Here is a 26,276-nt window from a genome sequence, read left to right on the forward strand (position 1 = left end):
TTTCACAGACGTATCTGGGTTTGCGGGAACCTCCTCGGCTAGATCCTGCCGTGTCTTTGCCCTGAGGGGAAGACAGTGAGATAGATTTTGCAGCACTCAAAAAAAATACTGTCTTAATCCCATCAGAGCACCCCGCACACACATACATCAGCAGCGCCGGGCAAACTGCTACTGACAGACAGAGATTTCTAATTGGATTGAACTCCCTTGTTACCACAGTTCTCGCTCCAGTTTGTCTTCATATGTGACATTTTCACTTCTTTCACGGGCTGCACATCAGCCAATAAAAGTAAACATTAAAAAGCATTAATGTGTTTTATTAGTATTACAACGTACACATGTAAAGAAATGTCTTGCATTAAGAAGGGTACCCGTACTAAACGTACATTTCTTGGTTGATGCTGGTGTTAATGTGATCATTCATTGCAGGTTGTTTTTGAGTTAATGGTGCCCTTGCTTTTGACATGATCAGTCAATTAAATTAGTGTGTTCTGCTTGGCTTTACAACGAAGTTACCCCATTGATATTTGTAATGAACAGATACAGGAGTTATTACTAGTAATATCTGGTTTGGATAATCTGACATGATTAATAACTCTCATTACTCAAGTCCTTTGTTGGGTCTGGCAGAGGACCTGTTCTGAAGCCATGATGAGATTGGCATTCGTCATGTTGGCTAACTTTTCCAGATACAATAACTGAAGGGACTCGTAGGAGATGGCTTTGGGCAGAGGTGAAGAGCAGATTAGTACGAGGTCTGAAGTTCTGCAACGCAAAATTGTCAGTTTTCAATTAACTGTGACAGTGTTCAGTTTAACACAGATGTTTTCTGTTGAACACTGTCAGGTTTTGCAGGTTTTGCTGTGTGGGGTAGAGCATGTCCCCCCTGAAAAAGCTAGATACCACAGCAAATAAGCATCTGAAAAAAACAACAACACAGGAAATGCAGATAAAACAACCTTCTCCTATCAGATCGCCTTTATCGACCACAGCTGCTGAAATAACTTAAGCAAATTCAAAATAAATAGACCTACACATGGAAATAGCTCACCCAGAAGCACATTATTGCCAGACCTACTAATGTCTAGTTTTGCCAGAATGGCTTTGTACAGCAGTACGCTTCATTTACACCTTCACCTCCAGATCTTCAAGGGCCAGCGAGAGCTCACCAGACACTTCCAGTACCTTTGTACAGACATGAGAAAAGCAGTCTAGCTTCCTGTTGCCCTTGTAGGTCAACTCTTTCATCCTTACATCCTTCAGAAGATGATGTGGCAGGATTTGGCTACAGAGATGAGAGTTGGTGGCTGTCAAGGTGGCTGATGCTAATTAAAATGTACTCCTTCGTGTAGACTTAGACCCCGTTCACATTTGAGATTTAGGCAGACCCATGGTCGCCTTAACTCATATGTGAACGGGGTCATAGTTTTAAGGCGGCCCTGGGCCAGGTGAAAACTAGTCCCGCTTTTTGACCCGGCCTGAATCTTTTGAGGGACCAAAAGATGACCTAAATGTGAATATGAACGCGCCGGGCCTTTGCTATTGTTTTTTCTTGTACTAAGTATGATTGAAGTCTGTAATTTAACAGTATGCATTTTACACCTGAAAATTCCCCAGGTAACTTTATTAACTTATTGTGCATTAAAACTATATAAATTTTACCGAAGCAGAATCAGAACAAACGCAGTGGAGTCCAGAGAGAAGGTTGCACTATTTTCAGAGGAACTCAAAAGAAATACTGAGCAGCAGCTTGGATTGCATTGGACAGATCGACATGCAGCAGACAGCACCGAAGAAACCGACACTTGAAGTACTATTATATGTGTTGTATGTATGTGTGTATGTAATACACATTTTCAGTTTATGAATCTCAATAGGCTATTGATAACTAATACATATGATTTATTGTGATTAAATGTAGATCTAAATGTGCTTCGCTTTCGGGTGAATTGTATAACAGCGCTTTTAGACTTGCAGAACCGAAGATAGACATTCGAAAAGGGAAATATATAAATTTGAGATTTGAAAGATTACTTTCAAAGAAAATATAGAACCGATCAATAGCCTATATATATATATATATATATATCAATATTAATAAGTTGTGATTATAAGTACATCGCATACACCTGTAAGCAGACCTAATGTCATGCGTAACTGGTTTGTTTGAGCAGATTTGTTTAATTCCCACCATGCATTTAGTTTAGGCCTCCTTTTTGCCCACATATGTGAATGCACTTAGGCCTCCTAAAACTGCAAATGTGAACGGGGTCTCTAAAAAACGTAGGGCGAAATTTGAGGCGGCCTATGGCTGGCCTAATAAGTGTGAACGGGGTCTTATCTGGTGTACATTATTTTATATGTTTGCATCAGACGATTATGTTGCTGTAGATTCTCAGCTGTTTTATTTATTAATATCTATGTAAAGAGATGCCAAATAAAAAAAAAATGACACAAAACTGTAAGACAGGGTGCAGAGGAAACAGAATTCCTACATAAAGCTTACTATATCTACCCTAAAACCTATTGAAAACCACCTCACTGAACACATAGAGGCCCAGATATTAAAGAAAGCGAATGCGACAACATGGGGAACTAAGAGGAAGGCTAAATCCCCGCAGGCAACCCTTCTGCAAGCATCACTGGGCCTATGGGGATTTGTCAGCAAAAACACGGTTTCTGTTCTGCTAGTTGGACTAAATGGATAATTAGGTGTTGCGAAGAAAAGCTGAATAATCACATACCCAAGCACTTGAAGTCAATTGAATTTGTTCCTGGCATAATGAGACCATTTTAATCCTGTGTGACTCATTGTAGGTCCTTTAGAGTATTGCCTTCAAATGATTGTCCAAAACAATTTCATAAACAGGAACTGAATCATGACAGGAACTTCACTGCATTTGTTGTTTTCCGACAAACTGTGAGGCCACAGTGCATTAATGGACTCTGGAAAGCTTCTTAAAATGCTTACACTAGCTATTGTAGTTACATTCTCCTGTAATCTACAGATGAGTGACAAATTACAGGAAAAATCTGAATAAATGAGTGGAGGAACATAACAAATGCAGATGTCTCCAAACAGGTGTACTGCATGATACAATTAAGCAATTACCATCCTATCATGCTCTGTGGCATGTATACAATTATTATTGGGGCATGAATGGCAGGAGCTTCAGTCACAAAGACGCTCAACTGGCTCGTGTTCTGGACAAGAGTGCATGTGTGGGACACCAAGAGAACGGGACAGGCCTGACTGCTGGACCCCTACAGTGAGGGGTAATGTTATGCTGTGGGGGGCATTTTCCTGGCATGGTTTGGTTCCACTTGTCCTCTTAGAGGGAAGGGTCACTGCAAATCATGACACAGTTATTCTGAGTGATCACCTTTATCCTATGGTGACACATTTCTATCCTTATGGGAGTGGTCTCTTCCAGGATGACAATGCACATCCACAGGGCACGAGGGTCACTGAATGGTTTGATGAGTATGAAAATGATGTGAATCATATGCTATGCCTTCACAGTCACCAGATCTCAACCCATTTGAACAGCTATGCGAGATTCTGGACCGACGTGTTAGACAGCGCTCTCCACCACCATCATCAAAACCCCAAATGAGGGAATATCTTTTGGAAGAATGGTGTCCATCCCTCCAGTAGAGTCCAGAGACTCGTACAATCTGTGCCAAGAGCATTGGAGCTGTTGTAGTGGCTCGTGGTGCCCAACACCTTAATGAGACACTATGTTGGTTTTTCCTTTAATTTGTCACCTGTCTGTATATATCATTGTTTATGAAAAGTGTTAAGGAGCAAGTCAATCGAAATCTGTGTTCTTTGGCCGAGCTCTTCAATCACCAACTTGTTCCCTCCCAGCGATGTCAAAATATGCACCTGAGCATGATTAGTTCCCATCACTCTTCACATGCATTTCATGTATGTCGAAAACAATCATTCAATTCACAAATTTAGATCAAAGCATTCCTTGCAGCAGCAAAATTTTGGAATTCGGTTAAGATCTATATATATATATATATATATACACTCACCTAAAGGATTATTAGGAACACCTGTTCAATTTCTCATTAATGCAGTTATCTAACCAACCAATCACATGGCAGTTGCTTCAATGCATTTAGGGGTGTGGTCCTGGTCAAGACAATCTCCTGAACTCCAAACTGAATGTCTGAATGGGAAAGAAAGGTGATTTAAGCAATTTTGAGCGTGGCATGGTTGTTGGTGCCAGATGGGCCGGTCTGAGTATTTCACAATCTGCTCAGTTACTGGGATTTTCACGCACAACCATTTCTAGGGTTTACAAAGAATGGTGTGAAAAGGGAAAAACATCCAGTATGCGGCAGTCCTGTGGGCGAAAATGCCTTGTTGATGCTAGAGGTCAGAGGAGAATGGGCCGACTGATTCAAGCTGATAGAAGAGCAACTTTGACTGAAATAACCACTCGTTACAACCGAGGTATGCAGCAAAGCATTTGTGAAGCCACAACACGTACAACCTTGAGGCGGATGGGCTACAACAGCAGAAGACCCCACCGGGTACCACTCATCTCCACTACAAATAGGAAAAAGAGGCTACAATTTGCACAAGTTCACCAAAATTGGACAGTTGAAGACTGGAAAAATGTTGCCTGGTCTGATGAGTCTCGATTTCTGTTGAGACATTCAGATGGTAGAGTCAGAATTTGGCGTAAACAGAATGAGAACATGGATCCATCATGCCTTGTTACCACTGTGCAGGCTGGTGGTGGTGGTGTAATGGTGTGGGGGATGTTTTCTTGGCACACTTTAGGCCCCTTAGTGCCAATTGGGCATCGTTTAAATGCTACGGCCTACCTGAGCATTGTTTCTGACCATGTCCATCCCTTTATGACCACCATGTACCCATCCTCTGATGGCTACTTCCAGCAGGATAATGCACCATGTCACAAAGGTCGAATAATTTCAAATTGGTTTCTTGAACATGACAATGAGTTCACTGTACTAAACTGGCCCCCACAGTCACCAGATCTCAACCCAATAGAGCATCTTTGGGATGTGGTGGAACGGGAGCTTCGTGCCCTGGATGTGCATCCCACAAATCTCCATCAACTGCAAGATGCTATCCTATCAATATGGGCCAACATTTCTAAAGAATGCTTTCAGCACCTTGTTGAATCAATGCCACGTAGAATTAAGGCAGTTCTGAAGGCGAAAGGGGGTCAAACACAGTATTAGTATGGTGTTCCTAATAATCCTTTAGGTGAGTGTATGTATATATATATATATATATATATTTGTTTTGTTTTGTTTCCATTCAGTTGTAATTTCTTATGATTGTTTTTTCTGACTGAAACGTACAATGTGGGAAGATAATTTAGTGAATATGTTGCTAGTTATAGTTATAAGTACAGTGTGCACTTGTTTTACTACAATATAAATTATCATACAGTGTTAAACTCTGTATATCATTTGAGATCTTAAGTATAAGCTATGTAAATAGAAAGTGATCATGTATGTGCTTTTGGTTCAAAACCTCAGTACATGTTAATGTTTATTTTTAATTAAGCCTAGGTTTTTAAATAATGAATAATATCCAAATCTACTACCAATGCCATCACCATAGTAGAATGATGTTTTCAATTCTGTGAGGAATTAAACTCAGTGCTGATGCTAAGACTGAGTAAATTTTAACTTATTTTTTTGTATCAAATATACAATTGTTGAGAGGCAATAAAACTTGCCAAATACCATTTTTTCCATTCATATTCTTTAACTCTTTTCTGAATGCTTTTACTTTTCATTCTCAAGGATTTGTATCTGTGAGAATGGGAATGTCTCTGTTGTTTGGATAGTAAAGAGGTATAGTTTAAAATCTGATTTAAAAACTATGATGGTCCTCTAGATTATTTGATATACTGTTAAATGGATAAGATAACATGGTAGATAGTATTTCCCTTTATATATTATATCCCTTATATTTAAGAAAATAGCCTGTAGGGACTATAATTATATTCTAAAGGAGGCCTGTATTAAATTATATGTGTAGTATTATACTTGAAAATCTGGGTTTCAGTATTGAACGTAATGGTGCATTGTTCTGGTCAGGACGTATCTGTCACATTTGGAAATAACAATAACTGATCGGGTTTTCTGTTTTTTCGTAACCCGATGAGCAATTTGTGTTGAGCTATTAATGGTTACATGGCAACCAGTGGATATAAGGCAGGACTTTTCTGGTGTGTACAGCCGATGACAATTCGTTTCTTGTTGACAATTGGCAGAAAGCTCCAACCTGTCATTAGCCCCGCTGGGTAAGCCTGTGGGGACGGCAAACAGACCACACCTGCACCAGAGCTGTTTTGCTTATACGTGACAGGCTTTGTTCTATTTATTTTCCACTACAAAGATCGTCAAAGTCAGTTTCGATCTCAGCAGGATCAGAAACTCTGAAGAGACGTTGACTGCGTTATTACTATAATTATATTCTTCCTTCGGTGCTTGAGGACAGATTGAACGTTTCCTCAGGCCTCTAACAGTGCTCGTCAAAGTAAACCAACGAAATGTTATTGTCAGGGACCGTTAATTGTCTTTCTCATGGTGACAAGTAAAAGTTAGCCATGACAACGGCTTTAAACAGCTTTCTCTCTTTGTCTCTGATTGCCAGTTTGGTGTTAAATCATACACAGTGACAGTAACATTATCTCTACAGTAGGGCGGTCAGGGAGGTCAAGGAATGCCAGTGCCAGGACCAGCGTTTATTTTACAAGAGACAATCGATGTTCAGATTTCTTGTTTTGTTTCCTCTGCATCACGAGAGCCCGGTTTCATTTCATTGTAGCAGTGTGGTTGTCCATTCACAAAACATAGAGCAAATGGTGCCATGTTATCGGCAAATCTTATCGAGTGGTGGGCTGTTTCTGATTTAGCGTCAATAAAACACAAACAAATGGCTCATCGTTTCTCTGGATTCGAGAAAAGGGTCGCCCAGGGTCGATTGTTTCTGCTCCCCACTAAACTGTTTTTTTGGAAAGGCAGTACAGCTCTCAGAGTAGGATCTATCCACAAATACAACCAAAGGCGGTTCAGGTTCCTGCTAGAGATGGTTTTAGATAAAGCTGATGGTAACCTTTAAATTTGAATCTCATTTGCACAGAAGCAGTTGACAAACCGTATCCATCCTTTATTCTTTCCTGACAGGGTCACGAGGGCAACATTGGTTATGACTCCTTTGTACGTGAGCTGCTGTGGTGTATTGATTCAATGTTTTATGTTATAAATGATTCATTCCCAACAGATGTTGCGGTGCTGGTAGTGGTGGCTGTTGGGAATGTATACTGCGTCAAAAACATAGATCATGTTGAATTACGTTGGTACAGTCCTTTGAATTTATAACATGACAGGTGTGCCTGGTCTTTGTCAGCACTTGCTTGTCAGGCAGTCGTCAAAACATTTAATCAATGTCTTTTCATGAATATTATTTATAACATATACATACTAATGTAATGTAATACAGACCGTGCCAACAATAAGCCGTGGCACAGCTCACAATTACGCCAGGCTTGGCTGTAGTGGATGTAGTCAGATTATAATACTGGTAATGAATAATCCAACACAAAGTCAGTGAATAAATACTACTTTATAATCTTACTAATACTACTACTAATTATAATACTGTCCTGTTAGAATGTATGTCCATTAACAACATACTGAAAAGGCAGTTCCTCTTTCTTTTACTGCTTAAATGTATGTTTAGGGTTTTTATTAAATGTGTATAATCATAAACACACCAAATTCAAATGTTTTAGCCAACTGTTTGCACGTGTAACATAATGGTCATCTAAATGTGCTAAGAACAATGCCATGTACAGCACTAGCATGAGCATATTTGCAAGGGTACCATCGGTGTGGATTAGCAAACTTTTCTCAACGGACCACTATCATTTGCCCTCAGGTCTACTGCATCTAATGTCATTGCTCTTTCCTCTTCAGAGCACTTTCCCCTGGCCAATTCATCCTGGATATGAAATGCACATTAAATATTGACGTCCACAGATATATATTCTCTACTCTCTATGGATGCAGCGTAGCAGCTCTGCTCGGCAAGTGTTACTACTGAGTTACATCCAATACAGTTTGAATCAAGCTCAATAGTAATAAGGCATGAATGTAAACCTGCCCAGACATCCCTCATGTCATGTTGATTACAGAAGGTTTGGTTTGGAGATTAATAAACATTATTTTTTCCATCCAGATTCCACATCCTGTTGTCCACTCTTTACTGGGGACTACACAATGAATTTAAGCCCTCTTTTTATTGATTTTAATCTCTACATACTCCTGTCAACAGTACAATTGTATGAACATCAATAGTGTTTTATTTGTAGAGCTTGCGGCGCACCAGAAAATTAATTATTAAGCCTATTTTTGTTGGAGAATTGGTTTGTTTAAAAGGAAGTCAGAGGAGTGCTTGCTTTTGTGACTGAAGGTATCATCTGCAAGATAAATACTCTGCTCCAGTTCTCATAATTCGCAGAACAGGGTCTTTAATATCTATGCTGGACTGGTGCACTGGACATTGTGAGGTATGTGCCTTGCAATAATGTACTATTTCAATTAATTAGCAATATTCCTCAAGTAATATGTGTGTTGAAAAACTGCTACCATAGCAAAAGCATGTAAGAACCCTCAGTTCTCTTGCATCAGATACACAGCAGTGATTTCTGAGCATAATCCCAGTACTGCATTGCCGTTTGTGATGTGGGTCGCTTTGATTTGTGAGTGATGTTTCGTGAGTGATTTGGGTTGTGCTGTCTGCCTCCCCAAGTGCAAAATAAGCTAAACAGGAATTGAAAGCTAGCATGCCGACTAATGTTTATGAATGAATTTGCAGGACTGACCCTTGAGGAGAATCTTGCAGTGGAAGACTAGGATCCCAATCAGTCTGGAACTGAAGGATTATGCAGAGGACAGGGGTAAGGAATATGTTATATATATATATATAGTTTTATGATTGAAAAGGAAAAAGAAGCAACTACAAGAATTAGTATGTTCTTGGCTGTGAATGGCTTACAGCACATTCAGGAAAAACTACACATCTATATATTTGAACAATTATATTTGATTTAATGCAGGGAAAAACCTTGTTACTCTTTACAAATAGTAACGGACAACAGCACACAATACTGTTGAATCTGTTCCTGAGGTTTTAGATCACAGTTTAGAAGTGTCACCTTCCACAAATCTGTTTGCTGTGGCTGTTTATTGAGCTTTTCAAGTTTGTACAGTTGAGAACAGTAATTATGCATATTAGGTTTTGCTTGTAGATTAATATAATTATTTGTTCATTTATGTGTGTATATTTGTATGTGTGTGTGTTTGTTTATTTCTAATATTGTAATGTATTATTTATTATCCTGTAAAAAGCATAAAACCACTTCACTTTCTCCCAGGTATTATGGTGATAAATCTCACCTCAGTAACATGTCCAGCGAATAAGTCCAGGTCCTGTGTGAATTCAGTGTGTTCAATAATACAGGACTGCGTAGAAACATTGGAATAAGTATCCTAGTAGAACAGAGGAAAATCATAATTTCCTGCTTAATTGGCTATAGGTTACATGATGACATCATTAATGCATTAGTGGCTTTAAAGCATGGATTAAGCTTTTCAACAGTTACCTTAATTATAATAATTAGGCAGGGCAGATGTGACAAGCAGCAGATGAGTAGCTTGATTTCCATTACTGGCATCTTGTGCCCCATATTTACTTTGTGAACTACTATTGAGCTACAGTGCTAGGGTCTTTCTAGTCTGCGGTAAAAGGTTGTTCATTAATCACATGTGTGCACCGTGTAATTCAGACAATGCAATTATTTTTCCGAAGCAACATCTATTTAAGTTCAAGAACAAGGTTGGGTTTGTAATGAGGAAGTAATTATAAGCATACAGAGACGTTTTTTATCTGCATGTAGCTTCACCAAATCTCTCTTTCTGCTTCTGTACCATTCACACCTCTGCTAAAACCTGATTAATACCTCTCTGAATTAATTATCAGTCAAATATGGTATATACAGCTGAGTTCAGTAGTTACATGTTTTAATTGATCTTCAAAATTCTCTGATCCAAATGTTCCGCTATTTTAAAACAATCCTTAAGGCAGCGTTTGGGCTGACATGCAGGGAGACAGAGATGCTCAAGGGGATACTTGGATGTTTTCCAATCTCTTTGGTCCGTGGTTGTAAAACGCATGGCTTGTGAAATAAGGTGTTAGGGCTAATAAGGAAGGTGAGGGGAAGTGTATTGTTGCCTGGAAATTAAAGGGGGGGAATATATCAGACATGAGAGCATGGTGTTTTTAAATAAATTGAAAATACAAAGATTATTTTAAAATGACATCACTGTCCAATTCTCATTGATCGTCTAATGGTATTTTTATTTGGGTGTGTATGCTGTTCATGGATGCTGAAGATGAGATTTTATTTGCACTTCTTTTCTGGTTCCTTTATGTTAACACAGACCAATATGTCTTAAAGGTGTATATAATCGAATGAGAAAGTAAGTGCCTTGCTCTGTGCATCGACTTCTTTTAAAATGAATAAATCAATTTCTGAGTAACTGGTTTCTGCAGTATCTACAAATCCAGATGCAATTTTATTTTTTGCAAATTAGCCACTGTTTTAAAAATATGTTATGTTCTCTCTGGTGCGAATGATGTGCCAGCTTTGGAAAAATCCATATCCGCTTTATGATTTATACACAAGAAATATCATAGTTGTTCAAAGATGATATGCAAAATCATCCATCACATGCTTTTCTTGTTATTAGATTTCTGTAGCAAACAGAGAAGCTATTATTACTTATTATTTTATCTGCTGTACCAGTTTCTTAATATATTTTACATGTTTATAATGTCTGCAGTCATAATTTGAGCCCTTCATTGGACGAGAACAAATACTAAAGAATTTGCTATGAAAAATGTAGCTCATTAACCGCGAACTAACTTCTGCCACGGAGGGAGTCTTGTAAATTGTGCACAGTTTAATGTCCGTCTGTCAGCCGCTTGAAGGCAAACTTCTGTGAAATTGTTTCCAGTGCTTCTCAGACCATTAGTTTCTTGTCAGCAGGCATCCTCTTTGCAGGAGTCTTAAGCACTAGGTCAATCATAAGGCCTTTTGTTTTTTAAATAAAATGTTCCGGTTTAAAGTCGTTCCTCTTCTCTTAGGTTTGTTGGTGGAATATGGCTGGTTCATTATATATATTTGAATTGTTTTCACTTTTTCCATGATGTTACATACTTTTGTTTGTTTCTCGGATCTATTTATTTGTTCTTCTGTCTGTCAAAAATTTAAAAATGGCAACTGGTCGGATACATTGCGAGCAAAACGGACCGAAGATGGACAAAAAACGCTATAGAATGGATCCCAAGAGATGAAACAATACCTAGGAGACCATGTAACAGATGGAAAGATGAAATAAGAAGATTTACTGGTGTGACCTGGAAAAGAGACTCTGTATATGGAAACAAATGGAAATATTTACGGGGGGCCTTCTGCACTGGATCGATAAAGGCTGATGATAATGTTGGTGATGATGATATTTTAATTATATTGTGTTGCTGCTGTGATTCCAGTCTGCTAGTTAAGCAGACAAAAACTGTTAATCCAGCAGGCACTCAAGCAGAAATTGTGTCAGAACCTCACTCCGGTACTGTGGTTAGTTATTCGATTTAATTCAGTTTAATTCTATTTATATGTAGTATAAGGTCCCTTTGCAACACAATGCTGCCAAGCGCTTCACACAGTAAAGAACAGGAAAGAATAAAAAGGTAAATCGTTAGGCAAGGAGGAGAGAAAAACAAAACCCATTATAGGAAAGCAGTTGCTGTTACAGGAGAGAATAAATCTGTGGGGGTCCATCGCTTAAGGCCTAGGCTTAATGGTTGTCTCCCTTCCAGGCAATCTAACAAAATCGGGTAATTTGAACATGGAGATTGGAAAGTCTTTTATGTATTTTAGTTATCTCAGAGGTAAGTCCATTAATCTTGAGCCTCATGAATAGGTGGATGAGGAGGGGAGCTAGCAGACCCACTGGGGGCCCATATTTAATAAACTTGTGAAAAAAACAGACCACACTTTCTTGTCTATTTCCTCCACATCTGATTGGCTTACCCATCGCATTTTGATTGCTGTTTTACCCAGAGAGGGCACATGACCAATGCTTGTCTACAGTTAATTGAATGTAACTGTAATGGGATGCCATTACACTTAATTTAGGCTTGTAAAGTGTGATGACTGTTTGAAACATTCCTGGGATTAAACTGGGTGAAGCAGTCAGCGATGGAGAATGTCACAATGGCACACTTCTCCCAGTCTTTCTGTTTACATAAGTATAAACACGGAAACACTCCATGTTATATAGGTCAAGGAGAGAGAATGTGTAACGCCACACCTAGGATTGGATAAGCTTGTTTACTGAGACTGGTGTGAGCAAGCAACTCAGTGGAAATACATATATACATTAAATTCTAATTAAATTTCAATATCTTAATATCTGAATACTACAATTTGCACTTTCTTAGTTGCTCTGTAGGTAAATTATCTATCTATTTTTTAAATACCTGGCCTTAATACCTCTAACTTAAGTTTATTTTATTTTTGACTAGGGGGTGTGCTCACAAATAACACACTCAAAACTAATAAATAATGCAGGGAGAGATTGACTGAATACTTCCTTTATGTACAGATGTCCCCCTATAGAAGAACCACAGACTTTCTCCCTCGCGTGCTAAATTGTCAGTTTTGTGACTTCAGTAGCTTTTTATCTATTGACAACAATGGAATATGAGTCTATGCAAACCAATCTTTGAAATACTGAAATGGCTTACAGTTGAAATACATTTTTATATTGAAATAGATGTATAGAAGCTAATCTAGAGAAATAAATGTTCTCCCTCAGAAATGTAAAGAGAAGTTCAAACAGTAACTGTGTTTGTTCTGTACAGAATATGTGGGAACTTTACATTATGTACTCAGGGAGGTTTCCCTACGTAGCCAGGTCTGCATGTGACACACCCATGACGTTACCAACCTAAACATTGTACTGAGCTCAATAAAAGTTATATCGGGATCTTATGTGTGTCTGTTGACTTATCTCAGAACTGTATTCATGCCAGAGTTTTCCATTCCGCATTGAGAGAACCTGAAAGGATTCTTAATTTGGTATTTTCTAAAGCTAGTGTGATATCTTTTCTTATATTTCTGTATAATAACATTGCAATTCTGTATTCTGTTCTATTTGAAGTTCATCTTGATTATTGTTAACATGGAAAAACCCAGAATCTAAACCCTAAGGTTGTAAAAACAAATGTATCGTTATCCATTCCTACACTCGCTGAACATCGAAAACACGGTTAAAATCAGGTTAAAGTCAGCTGTTTAGTTTCTCCCCCACTCTGTCAGTTCACAGCACAAAGTTAGTCGCTCTCTTTCGTCATTGCCTCTGTGTCAGCCACGCCAGAGCCCTGTCCTTTTTAAGTCAGCCCAGTTGGAAGTGGTTGCGATTGTGTTGTGGTGGTCCAGTCAGAATGTAATTAATGGTGCCTGGTAGACCTTAAGCTTTCTTTTAGATGTAATACCCCTTTTGTTCCACAGCCTTTTACTGGGTATGTGCCCTTCTCTGCTGCAGGCAGTGTTTGATCGAGGTAGCAGATAGGGTGGTGCAGGCTGCCACCTCTTTGGTCATTATTTGGAAAAAATAATCCACGACTATTTATAGATCTTCTGCTGTGTAGCAACAAGGACACGATCACCAGTCCAGAAGACTTCCAGAAAGCAGAAAATCATCCGCTAAGATGACTTTCATAGACACAAATGGTACCGAACAATGTGGGTCCATCTGTGTGTGACAACAATAACACAAAATAAGTCGGTTTGGTTGCTGTGGCTTAATAGCACTTCTGAAGGTTTCTATGTTAGCGTGTGATTGTATGTAGGCACGAAAGGTTAAGCAATAAGACAGAGAATACTGTGCTATTTGAAGTGAAATGACAGAGGATGTCAAATGCAGGAGCAATGAAAGATAAGTGAAAATGTAACCGACTATTTCATTTTGATGAATGCCCTTTGTATGTGGTTCTGGAAAGTGATATTCTTCTGTGTGATCCAGTGGTTGAACGTCTGCACCAGTAGCTGACCTGACAGCCGGTTTGACCTTTGTTTCTCTTTCACAAATTACTTCTATGACATATTGTTATCTGTATCAGAGTCCTTTGAATGAACCACAAGAAATCATTTGAACCTCCCAGTTATATCATAGTACTGAATACAGTTATTAAAAAATGATGATGATGACTCTGAGCTCATGGTGCCATTTAAACTGAGAACCACACAGTAAGCAAGTACACTATTGCCTGACAGAATTCATATTGGACAACAATGGCTGTGATCAAGAGGACAAAGATAAGCCGGAGGAGTGTATTATGAAGAATAAATGAATGTGGCGCTTTTGATTTGTAAAGTCGAATTGGATATTCTTTGTAAAGATACCAAACACAGCCTAGTTTCTGTTTTCAGAGCAGCTGGTTTCAAGGAGGCAACGGTTTCTGTGGTTAACAACAGAGCCCTGTAACCTCCTGACCAGGACCAAACCAGTTCCCAGTCCTTCTATAACAGAACTATTTAGCATCCTAAATAGAGATTTCTAATAGGAGTTTCTGGCCTTTCTTGAAGAAAATTAGTTTTTTCTGTGACTTGTACTGGGAGAAAAACAAGTTGAGATGATGTGTCATGAAAGATTAAGATTTAAAGTAAACACGCCGCTGTGTTTTTGCAAGGGCAGATGTGAGGCTTTGAGGACAATGACCGCACACCAGTGTCTCTAAGCTTTGGGACTGCCAGTGTCTCACTTCAGCAGCTGGATATCCTAATGGAGAAATTGTAGACACTGTGCTATAGAGCCATTACTTCACCAAGTGCTGTAGGCATTGAAGCTCTGATATAATTCATGCTGGAATATGAACTAAAACCCGAAACACAGCACAACGATTTCTATCCACATTAGAAATCTGACTCCCGCTTCCACAGGAGATGCTTTGTTAAAACCTGTTCTGTACACTGCTACTTAAAAGATTATTATTCTCTTCTCCCATTTAGATCTGTTAGGTCAGCAGCTCACTGTGATTTTCTGTTTATTCTGTACAAGGCTCTTCAGGGACTCATTATTCCCCCCCATTTTTCATTTCAGCAGCAAGAATCTCCACTGATTAGTTTAAATGGCGTTCATCATCCAGCAGAAAGTGATATTAGTCTTATAGTTCTGTGCCTCTATGTTAATGCTTTTGGGAATAAGATAATGCCATAACCTGTAATGCTGCTTTAATAGCTATTTTAATTAATTACTTTTTCACATTCATATGTTTGTGCCTTTCTTTAGCAAACAACACAAAAATATCTTGGAATGTGTTGTCATTTTACCTGCCTATTTTAAGGTGGACAATTAAAATCTCGAGTGCTTAGCGGTTATTTTCCTTGTCACACAATTCTCCTTTTGAGGAATACTATAGCAGCAGCAGTGTGCACTGGAGAAGATGACAAAAACATAGTTAGAAATCACCTGATTTGAACTGTGGTCCTCATTGTAAACATTTCTGCCTTATTTTAATTAGTTCATGATTGCCTCCATAAAATTCGATAATCTCCTTTGATTAATTTACAAGACACTGGCCAAAACAAGCAATGCTCTCCACTTTGGGAGTTCCTTTTTAATAAAGAGCGTTTACAGTCCCTGTGTGTATTTACATACCAGCTGAGTCAGAGACATGTGTCTCTCCCTCGGCTTAAAGGCGTTTTTTACAGCTAACAGTGAGCACAGGGGTTTTGTAGAGGCTGAACTTCACTTTTCATTTGGGTGTGAGCTCCTTTTGCATGCCAGCACTGGGGAGAGCCAGGAAGGAAAGGTTTGTTGAGACCAGAGGCACCACTCGAGGACCTAAGGGAATGTTTTTCTTTTTCTCCTTCACTACAAATCTCCAAAGATATTGAAATTATGAAACCTCTTCTTGGTTAATAAGGGATTTTACAAGGTATGTTTTTATAAGCTTTATATATGGAACTTTTTTCTTTTTTGATGTTTTCTGTTACTTGTTTGTTTGATTAGTTTGTGTGTGTTTTTGAGTGTTTCTGTTGCATGGATGTTAACCCTAATATGTATTTTGCTATTGTATAAAACTAGATAATAACTTTCAAAGCAGTCTCGTACTTTAAGCAGACTGATATAGAGATGGTTTTACATTGAAAGGAAAGTAGACACTGTTGGTTCTTTTGAATCAACAGTTAGTCATTTGAATATGTGTTGTGTGCCCTGAATAATGTGATTGGCTTCACAGCAGATTTAAAGAATGACTCTATAGCTTTTAAACCCTCTAGTCATCAATATTTTCTTCATACTATTGTATTTGATAATTTATACTTGGGAGTTCAACAGGAATACCAGAGTTTTAGGTGTCTGCATATAAATGAACATGTTTGGCGTTCGCACAAAAGGTGAATGTTCTATAAATTAGTATACTCCTTTAGGTGTTACTTTGAAGACTGATTTTCATTTTTACTTTTTGAGTCGGTTCAGACAATTGTACAGGGTTGATGCTATAGAAATAAAGGCACATGTACTGACCTTTGTACTACAAAATACCCTACACCCAGTTTAGACCTGCTGCAGAACAGAATGATTACCAAGAGTTGTTCACTGAATGCAAACAAAAAGACCAGACTTCAAATTCATAGTAGCAGAGTCTCTTCAGGAAAAGGAAATCAAAGGTTAAAAGGTCAAGTGGCAGGTGCAATACACTCCATCTAACGAGGAAACACAGCTCCTCTTTCTGTGCACTGAATCAAGAATCAGGAGAAACATTTACCTTTTTATCTCCCATCTGTGACTGACGCATTTTCCACAGTGAGTCGTCTTTCCATGTGATCCACACTCACAAAGTGTAGATTAATTTTCTCTGACAAACTGTCTCCTTAAAGAACCCGAGATGTACTCTGTGATTATACACGAGTATAGGGAGCTGAAAGAAAGCACTTAACGCAGAAATAGGCCTGAAGAGTTGATGCAAATTGGAGTTCAAACTTATCTGATAGGCTAATGAAAACTGAAAGATGATAAACAAGTACACACAGACGTAGATGTTTTAAAGACATGGAACCATTGCCAGTAAAGAAAGTATTTTTCAACAGGGGTCAGTGGGAAAAGGTGGATTTATATTACATATATATGATGTATTTATATTATGCTCGTATAAGCTTTGTTGTTGGTTTTGTTAGATTAAATTTTTGTTCTGAACAGTGACATTTAATGTATGATAAACGGTTAATTTCTTAATTATACATTCTTACTTGAATCTTCCTCTTGAGACTCATTCACAGGACAAATGCCGGGAGATTGTGTGTTTTGTGGGGATTGAGATGAAAAGTAAATGATTTTGCCCCTGTACTCAGTACAGTTTAACAGCCTTAGGGATGCAAGTTCAATGTTTTTATTTCTAACTGGTGCGTCGTCCATTCCTTCTTCAATGTCTTTTGATGACACAATTGTTAAAGGAAGCTCGTAGTGATGCTCTGAGATTGTGTTTCTCAATGAGGTCTGTGTTTTAGGAGGGAACACGTTTGTATTATCTATGAGTAACGTAAAATATAAAGGCTTAAAACACCAGTGTATAAGTTCAAAACAAAGCATGTTCGTGTCAGAAGTCATTCTCCTCAGTAATGTTAGCTAATGTAAATATTTACATTCACACTTTCAACCAAGAACAAATATGTAAGATATAATAAAGATATTACTACCTAATATAAGGTTGATACCTATATAAAATAAATCACAGTGATATTAATGTGTGAGTATATCGTGACAATGCGCTGAATTTTAAAGCTCTGTTTTATGGACCAACTTTTATCGTTTAATCGGCCACAGTGCACGAGGAAACGAATATTTAAAATGCTTAAATGGTGATGTACTTATTTTTGAAATGCCATGAAGCTATTGTTCTCAGATTCCTTGTTTTCTTAGATTCAGAACACATTCTGCTTATTTAACAATCAGGTGCTCACCAAAGTGTGAGATTAGAGAATTAGAGAAGAAAATAATTACTTTTTCAAATTTGCATAATCTGCACCACATTTTGTCACACTGTGTAGCATAAACCTGGACCTTCATTCATTCATATATATTCAGGGAAATATACAAGAGAAAGAAAATGGTGGTCGGGAAAACTGAAAGAAGTCGGGAAATTGACATGAATTTCAAAACTGGCCCCCAGCTGATAAATTCATTTTTTATTTTTTTTTATTCACTCGACGAGAAATTGAAAAGACGTTCGCCTCATTAGCTTTCAGCGCTCAGCCGTTCTGCACCTGATAACACAATTTCATAATTAAGAGAGAAACATTGGGCCCAATAGTAATGAGCGAGTTTGCCAGCTGGGCCATATGTGCTCTTTACCGTGCGTTTGCAGTTTTTACTTAATTGATTTATCCCCCTCAGTTTATATAAAACTAGTGTGTTACTACAAGTACAATGACTGTCTGTGTGTCTCATTTCACTATAACTATGTATGCTACTGGTACAAGCCCTTCCACAGGTATTATTATTGATTCTGCTTGAGCAACAACCAACAGCTCTGTAATTTCCATGCTTCTATAACTTAAAGTGCATTTGTATTGGTGATCGGATTAAACAGATTACACTGAGCACACAAAATTGATTTCTCTTTCCTGGGATAGCAACCCTGATAGTTCAAACAGACAGGCTAATTGTCTAGTTTTCATCAAAGGTTTAAACATTGTAGCCAGAATTCTGCTTCATTCTCTAAGGCCTTCATTGCCAGAGTTTCATTGTTTCAGTTTGTTTTTCCGTTGCTTGCGTTAGCTTTGGATTTCCATACAGGTGTGCTAAATTCTGTCAGGTGTGAGTGATGTGCATACCGGACCTAATTTAAAACTTATTTTGTTCTTCAAGCTATAATTTCTCAGGTCAGCATTAGGCAAGTGCATAGGGAGGGATGATGAAACACATAGCCTTTCATATCAGAAAATAATAAATAATAAATAAGGCTAGGTTATAGGTTTAATTAATTTCCAAATCATGGCTTCATCAGTGCTTAAAGTAGCGACCGTGTTTTCCATAGTGTAAAATCAGATACTACAAAAAAAAGACAGGATTCCAGTCTCTGTAATGTGTTTTATTTAAATGTGTTTTTATTAGTGGTTGTGGAATACAGCTTGGGCATTTGGTAGATGTTTTAAAATGCTAATTGTGACATGACATGAGATTTGTTTAAAATATATCTATAAAAAGAAAAATATATAATATGTGTAACAAAAACAACACTGATGTAGAATGAGATTTTTGTGTTGTTTCATATGGCTGCATGGGAAAGTGGTAGCAATGTCTCTTCCTTTAGAAATAACAGAGTGAGTGATTTCTCAGCTCTGAATTATGGGAAGTGTCTTTAAAAAGGTTATTGATCTTAATGGAGTGGAGCTCTGAGGAGGGGTTCGGACAGATTTTGCTTCAGAAACAGTTCTTTACCATTCCATTAGAAACATCAGAGAAAGAAGCACTTGCAACATAAATATATCAAAGCATATAAAATCAAAAGGAGTGTAGATGCAAATAAAACACTAGTAACACTACAGGGTGCTGTTAATGGATGACTTCTTGGGACTCTCTATTATAATAAATAATAATGCTTTATACATACTCTCACTAGCTTAATTTGTAACAGATTAATTACAGGATAATTATATTAACAAATGCTTTAATAGATATTAATAAAGCCAATTTATGTTAATTTTATTCTGACATTAAAAACACTGCAGTTGGAAACAAAACCTGTCACTGAAATTGATGTTTTTTTAGTTCCTGTTGTTGTTGCCTTTTACAATGATTTTGAAATGTAAGACTACAGAGTAGGCAATGCATGTACTGGACACGGTTTGTCATATTGGTATATGTTGATGTAAAATCACTAAAGCTGGACCTGTGGTCACTAATATCGCCAGAGAATGACTCACTCCTGACCTTGAAAACTCATTTTCAGCAGCATCACATGTAAATATTTTGCCAGTCAGTTAATATGTGTTATCTAATTTTTTTTTATGTTTTATGTATTTATAGTCCACGGGTACAATGCTAAATGACGTAAAAAATAATAATCCTTGTCATATGTGTTTCAGATGTTTTTAGGAGCCTCAACCCAGTAAATCTGAATAGCTCATATATTTTCATCAGCTTGAAATGATAACACCAGCTTTAATACTATAGTTTTGTCAAGGTTATGATGGAGTGAAAGCCTGACCTAACAGATTTTATAAGCAGGTTGTAATACAATCTCCCAGCAGTCCATGGAAGTAGGTCATATGCATTAATGTCATTAAAGACACCACTTTTGAATATCTTCAAAAGCTGATTCGTTTGTTGAAGATGAAGAAAAACAAGGGTAACCAATGAAATGAGTAGATTTAATGTGTGTGTAACAGCAGCTGAAGGAAATAGAGATGTATGGAATAAGTAAAATGGACTGTTCATTCATCTTGCTTTATTATTAAACTGTTTCAAAATTTAGCAACTCCCAACCATTTTATCTACGCTAGCTGCTAAATGGAGATCAGAGCAGGATGTTGCCTTTTGAAATCAAGGTGTTGCTTCTTGACTTGAGGGAGGTCAGTCAGCCCATTCAAAGGTTATTCAATAATGAGCTTGTTAACATTCACATTCTGAACTCCAGTAGGGGTTTGGGTTTACATTTGTAATCCAGAACCATTCAAAAACCCTTTTAATCAAAAATCTCATTACCAGAAACGATGGGTCTGGGCTTCATAGTTTAAAATAGCCACAGGAAGTGGGTTATTGTGTGCAACAGAAAAATTACATAATTGCATTGTTTGCACAAGGAGTATCTTCAGTTTCAATGTGTAAGTCTCATTGAAATTCGTTAATTATGGCAATGTTGTTAACAAAACCTATATCTACATTTATGTAACACTACTTTCAATACTTTCAACCCCTGCAGAAAAGCCAGGAATAATACATGGTGATTTTTCTATAATCACATATATATACAGTGAGGGAAAAAATAATTTGATCCCCTGCTGATTTTGTATGTTTGCCCACTGACAAAGAAATGATCAGTCTATAATTTTAATGGTAGGTGTATTTTAACAGTGAGAGACAGAATAACAACAAAAAAATCCAGAAAAACGCATTTCAAAAAAGTTATAAATTCATTTGCATGTTAATGAGGGAAATAAGTATTTGATTCCCTATCAATCAGCAAGATTTCTGGCTCCCAGGTGTCTTTTATACAGGTAACGAGCTGAGATTAGGAGCACTCTCTTAAAGGGACTCTCCTAATCTCAGCTCGTTAACTGTATAAAAGACACCTGTCCACAGAAGTAATCAATCAATCAGATTCCAAACTCTCCACCATGGCCAAGACCAAAGAGCTGTCCAAGGATGTCAGGGACAAGATTGTAGACCTACACAAGGCTGGAATGGGCTACAAGACCATCGCCAAGCAGCTTGGTGAGAAGGTGACAACAGTTGGTGCGAATATTCGCAAATGGAAGAAACACAAAATAACTGTCAGTCTCCCTCGGTCTGGGACTCCATGCAAGATCTCACCTCGTGGAGTTTCAATGATCATGAGAACGGTGAGGATTCAGCCCAGAACTACACGGGAGGATCTTGTTAATGATCTCAAGGCAGCTGGGACCATAGTCGCCAAGAAAACACTACGCCGTGAAGGACTGAAATCCTGCAGCGCCCGCAAGGTCCCCCTGCTCAAGAAAGCACATGTACAGGCCCGTCTGAAGTTTGCCACTGAACATCTGAATGATTCAGAGGAGAACTGGGTGAAAGTGTTGTGGTCAGATGAGACCAAAATCAAGCTCTTTGGCATCAACTCAACTCGCCATGTTTGGAGGAGGAGGAATGACCCCAAGAACAACATCCCCATCGTCAAACATGGAGGTGGAAACATTATGCTTTGGGGGTGTTTTTCTGCTAAGGGGACAGGACAACTGCACCGCATCAAAGGGACGATGGACGGGGCCATGTACCGTCAAATCTTGGGTGAGAACCTCCTTCCCTCAGCCAGGGCATTGAAAATGGGTCGTGGATAGGTATTCCAGCATGACAATGACCCAAAACACACAGCCAAGGCAACAAAGGAGTGGCTCAAGAAGAAGCACATTAAGGTCCTGGAGTGGCCTAGCCAGTCTCCAGACCTTAATCCCATAGAAAATCTGTGGAGGGAGCTGAAGGTTCAAGTTGCCAAACGTCAGCCTCGAAACTTTAATGACTTGGAGAGGATCTGCAAAGAGGAGTGGGACAAAATCCTTCCTGAGATGTGTGCAAACCTGGTGGCCAAGTAAAAGAAACGTCTGACCTCTGTGATTGCCAACAAGGGTTTTGCCACCAAGTACTAAGTCAAAGGGGTCAAATACTTATTTCCCTCATTAACATGCAAATCAATTTATAACTTTTTTGAAATGCGTTTTTCTGGATTTTGTTGTTGTTATTCTGTCTCTCACTGTTAAAATACACCTACCATTAAAATTATAGACTGATCATTTCTTTGTCAGTGGGCAAATGTACAAAATCAAAAAAATTTCCCTCACTGTAACTTATTGTTAAGCATAAGTTTACTACTTTACACAAACTGAAATAGGTATGACACATTCACTTCTGTGTCCTACTGTATCATACTTACATACATAGGCAGAGCTCAGACACAGGGGCGTCACAAGGGGGTAGGCATCCTAGGCAATTGCCTGGGGCCCCGGTCTGGGGGGGGGCCCAAATGGGAAAACTCCCCCCAGCGAAAGCACCGTCCGCAACCACCCCCACCCAGCTCTCACTGGCGAAAGCACCATCTGCCCCCCCCTCTCTCACGGGAGAAAACTCTGTCGTCCCCTCACGCTCTCACGGGAAAAAATACCAACACTGCCAGGAATTAATTTGCCTGGGGCCCCCACATACTCTAGAATCGCCTCTGCTCAGACAGTCCTGCTATATAAGGTGTGTATGAATCAGGATCTATCAATGCAAGCCTCTGCTTAGAACTCATTGAATTACTTTGTTCCCAAAAAAAAGTATACATTTCCATCCATATATTTATTTCATACATTATAAACTCCTATCATTCATATAATTTCCTAAATATGCTACCTAGTGAGATTGCTTTGAGGGTTGGTTGCTTTCAGGGTATGGAAATTAAAGGAAATTTAAAAATAGTAATAGTTTGAACATAATCATTTGATTTGCTTTTGATTTAAGGGAGACTTGGAGAAAGCAAACTGCTTTAACTGAAATGTGGGATTCTTAATGTTGAGCATTTCCTTTTTTCAGTTTAATTATTGCCTAATTTCCAGTGATCCCTGTGTTTAATCACACAGCAAGCTCTGAACTGAAACATGGTGTCCTCTAGCTGCTGTGCTTATTAAAAACATAATTCAGCTTGTTTTATCCAGACCACATGTATCTGGTAATGAATCCCCCCCCTCTCTCCACAACCGTGAGCTGCTGTAGCACTTTTGCTGGGGTGACACAGGCGGACACGAAGGGGCTGCCTCTTTCCAGTCAATCATTTAGTTACATTTTGTGTTTATTCTAGTTGCTACACCGAATTAATGGAGAGACGTCCCCGGGGGGATTCTGAGAGACGGGGAGGGAGACAAGGGATGCCCAGCCACAGTGTGAGCGCAGTGACAGAGACCAGCACCAAAGACAGGATGGATCTTTATTGACTGGGACACAACTGACCACTGTAAGCCAATGTTATCACCAAAGAACACACGGCGGCATACCTTATCTACCTGGGAGGATATGTGTGACAATCTACACTGACAGCTCTCCCGCCCCTCCTGGTTTGCTCTTTTGCTCCTTCTTGCCAGCACTGACTCTGTCCTGCCCTGTCTGTGGATTAACGAGTAAAGGAGCATGGCAAAAACACCAGACATCATGAACCTCTCGTTCCTACTGGACCACGAGAGAGAGATGATTCTCCGAGTTCTTCAGAAGGATGAGAAGCTAAGGAAGTTGGAAGAGAAGAGGATAAGGTAAGATATCCTGTCACTTAAGTGCACTGGCTCGGGTGAAAACCTCAGCAGGATAAATATATTGCCTACAACTGCCTATTCTTTATCCATTTGAATTGCTAGACACTGTGCTTCATTGCTTTAATGTGGCTATTATTGGAAGCACTGAATTAATAGTGCGTACATATCTAACTGGCTCTTGAGTTGCGCAGGAATGCTTCAAACATTAAAACAGTATTAGTTTCTTCTGGTGTGTTTGTTAATGTGTCCTATATGGATGTCCGGATTCTTGAGAAGAGTAAACTGTATTCTTGACTTAATATCCTCGTATTAGGTGCTGTAATTAAAATTATAGCACGGTAATAATTTGATAAAAATAAAAATAAGTTAATATATTATTGACTAATTATTGACAGAGACACACAAGCTGGGATCAGGGTTTATTACAATATCTAAAGTCACCCTTCTGCTTTTATAGTGCTCAAATGGTTGCTCACTCTGTGTGGTAGATCATCATTGACAGATGTTTATATTTTTTTTAATAACGTTACAAAATTCCTTCTTCAGTGGTTGATAGCTGTGGATGAGGTATATACATATAACTTTATAGTATTGATCTTGTTAAAAGCTAAGGGGTAGTGTAATTTACAGGAGACATGCCCAACTAAAAGCTAACTTCAGTACTTTTTACTCCAAAGGTTGGTGATAAAAGAATAGCACTTCACTTATATCATGCTTCCTGCTGTATGCTATGAAAGAGATAAATCCCACAGGACAAAATCGTGCCACACATAATCTACACAGATGAGGGCCAAGTAAAGAATGTATTGATAATGTTATTAAACCAGACAAGCTTGGACTCTTTTGTCTCTCCTCTGACCTCCTCCTCCTCGGCCTCCTCATCCCCTGGGCTGGAGGTCAGCTGTGCTTTTGCCAAGCTGCGCTGTTGAAAAATTTAATTCACATCCAATCAATGTCTAATTATGCCTCCACACTAGAAACACCTGGCACTTTGTAGGGCTGGGTTCAGAAAGGTCAGAGAAAAGGAATGCTTTCTACCAAATTGCACCACTTAAATTTGTTATGATATGTAAATTGTTATGATATGCAAATAATTATGGGATTTAGGAAAACTAGACTTTGCTTTCTTTCCTCCTCTTGTGGTTGAAGTAAACCTTGTCATGAGTTGTGCTGCCCCAACCCTGAACTGCAATGTGGGTCTTCCAGGAAGTATCAGGCACACCAGCAGGTGCTTCTTTTTCTGTTCACCTCCCAGGAAACTGAAGAATGAGTTGCTGGAGATCCGCAGAAAGGGCTCCCGGAAGCACCAGGAGCCGAGCGACAGGATGTGCGTTCGCTGCCAGAAGACCCTGGGCCTGATCTTCGACCGCGGGGAGCTGTGCGAGGAGTGCAAGGAGCGCGTGTGCAGCGAGTGCCGCGTAGTGCTGCCCAAGAACAAGTGGAAATGCGCCGTCTGCAACAAGATCTCGTAGGTCTCCTCCAAAGCTACGCTGCCCCTCTGTGAAGGACGGGTCTAGATAGGAGGTGTTTTCCATTTCCCACAATCCTTCAATGACTTCTTCACCACTGGCTTATTTCCGAGAGGAGTGTTCTGCAGCTTTTCAAGTATTATTATTATTGTTCCCAAATTATGTTAAATTTATGATGTTATTTCAAAAGAAAATTATCCAACTATCTATTGTCTGGACAGCCGAGCAATTATTCAGTGTGAATAATGAAAACCTCTCTACGACGCAGACTATTTTTATATGACTTGTTTTGGCCCATAGGATTTACACCAGGCGTAATCTGTGTCCCACAAAGAGGTGTGAATCTCTTTCAACAGTTGGCCTGGCAACTAATCAATACTACATCAATCTCAGCGATACAGCCATTGTTTGTTTGGGGTTTTTGGCAGGGATATACATAGCATTACATTTTTAAAAAACTCTCTGGCCAATGATATACTCCATCCATGCCAGAAAATTTGCAGAATGTGAAAAACAAAGTTGCATTCAATAAAATCAGTCACTTTTGTGTTGTGAGAACCTTCTCAAACCAATGATTTGTGTGACAGAGTGGCACAATAAGTGACATATGATAAGATACGTTGAAAATACTGTTGAGCAGTCAACAAATATAGTGAATTCATGAAATTATGCTATAGCACCAATTGATAAAGGAACTGTTAAC

At 38.7% G+C, this 26,276-nt stretch overlaps 1 protein-coding gene across 4 annotated transcripts in view; it reads left to right on the top strand.

Moving 5' to 3' along the window:
• Positions 1-26,276, top strand: part of sytl5 (synaptotagmin-like 5) — a 52,491-nt gene that overhangs the window by 12,462 nt on the left and 13,753 nt on the right. For 2 of the 4 annotated variants that reach the window (XM_066706047.1, XM_066706046.1), the window contains exons 2-4: positions 8,882-8,963; positions 23,660-24,104; positions 25,360-25,572. In XM_066706047.1, the coding sequence (XP_066562144.1) occupies positions 23,986-24,104; positions 25,360-25,572 (332 nt within the window). In that variant the 5' untranslated portion in view covers positions 8,882-8,963; positions 23,660-23,985. Of the gene's footprint in view, positions 1-8,881; positions 8,964-15,885; positions 16,070-23,659; positions 24,105-25,359; positions 25,573-26,276 lie in introns of those variants that run through there. The other 2 variants (XM_066706044.1, XM_066706045.1) reach the window with 2 other exon arrangements.

Source organism: Amia ocellicauda, chromosome 6 (assembly GCF_036373705.1).
Source record: "Amia ocellicauda isolate fAmiCal2 chromosome 6, fAmiCal2.hap1, whole genome shotgun sequence".
Taxonomy (NCBI): domain Eukaryota; kingdom Metazoa; phylum Chordata; class Actinopteri; order Amiiformes; family Amiidae; genus Amia; species Amia ocellicauda.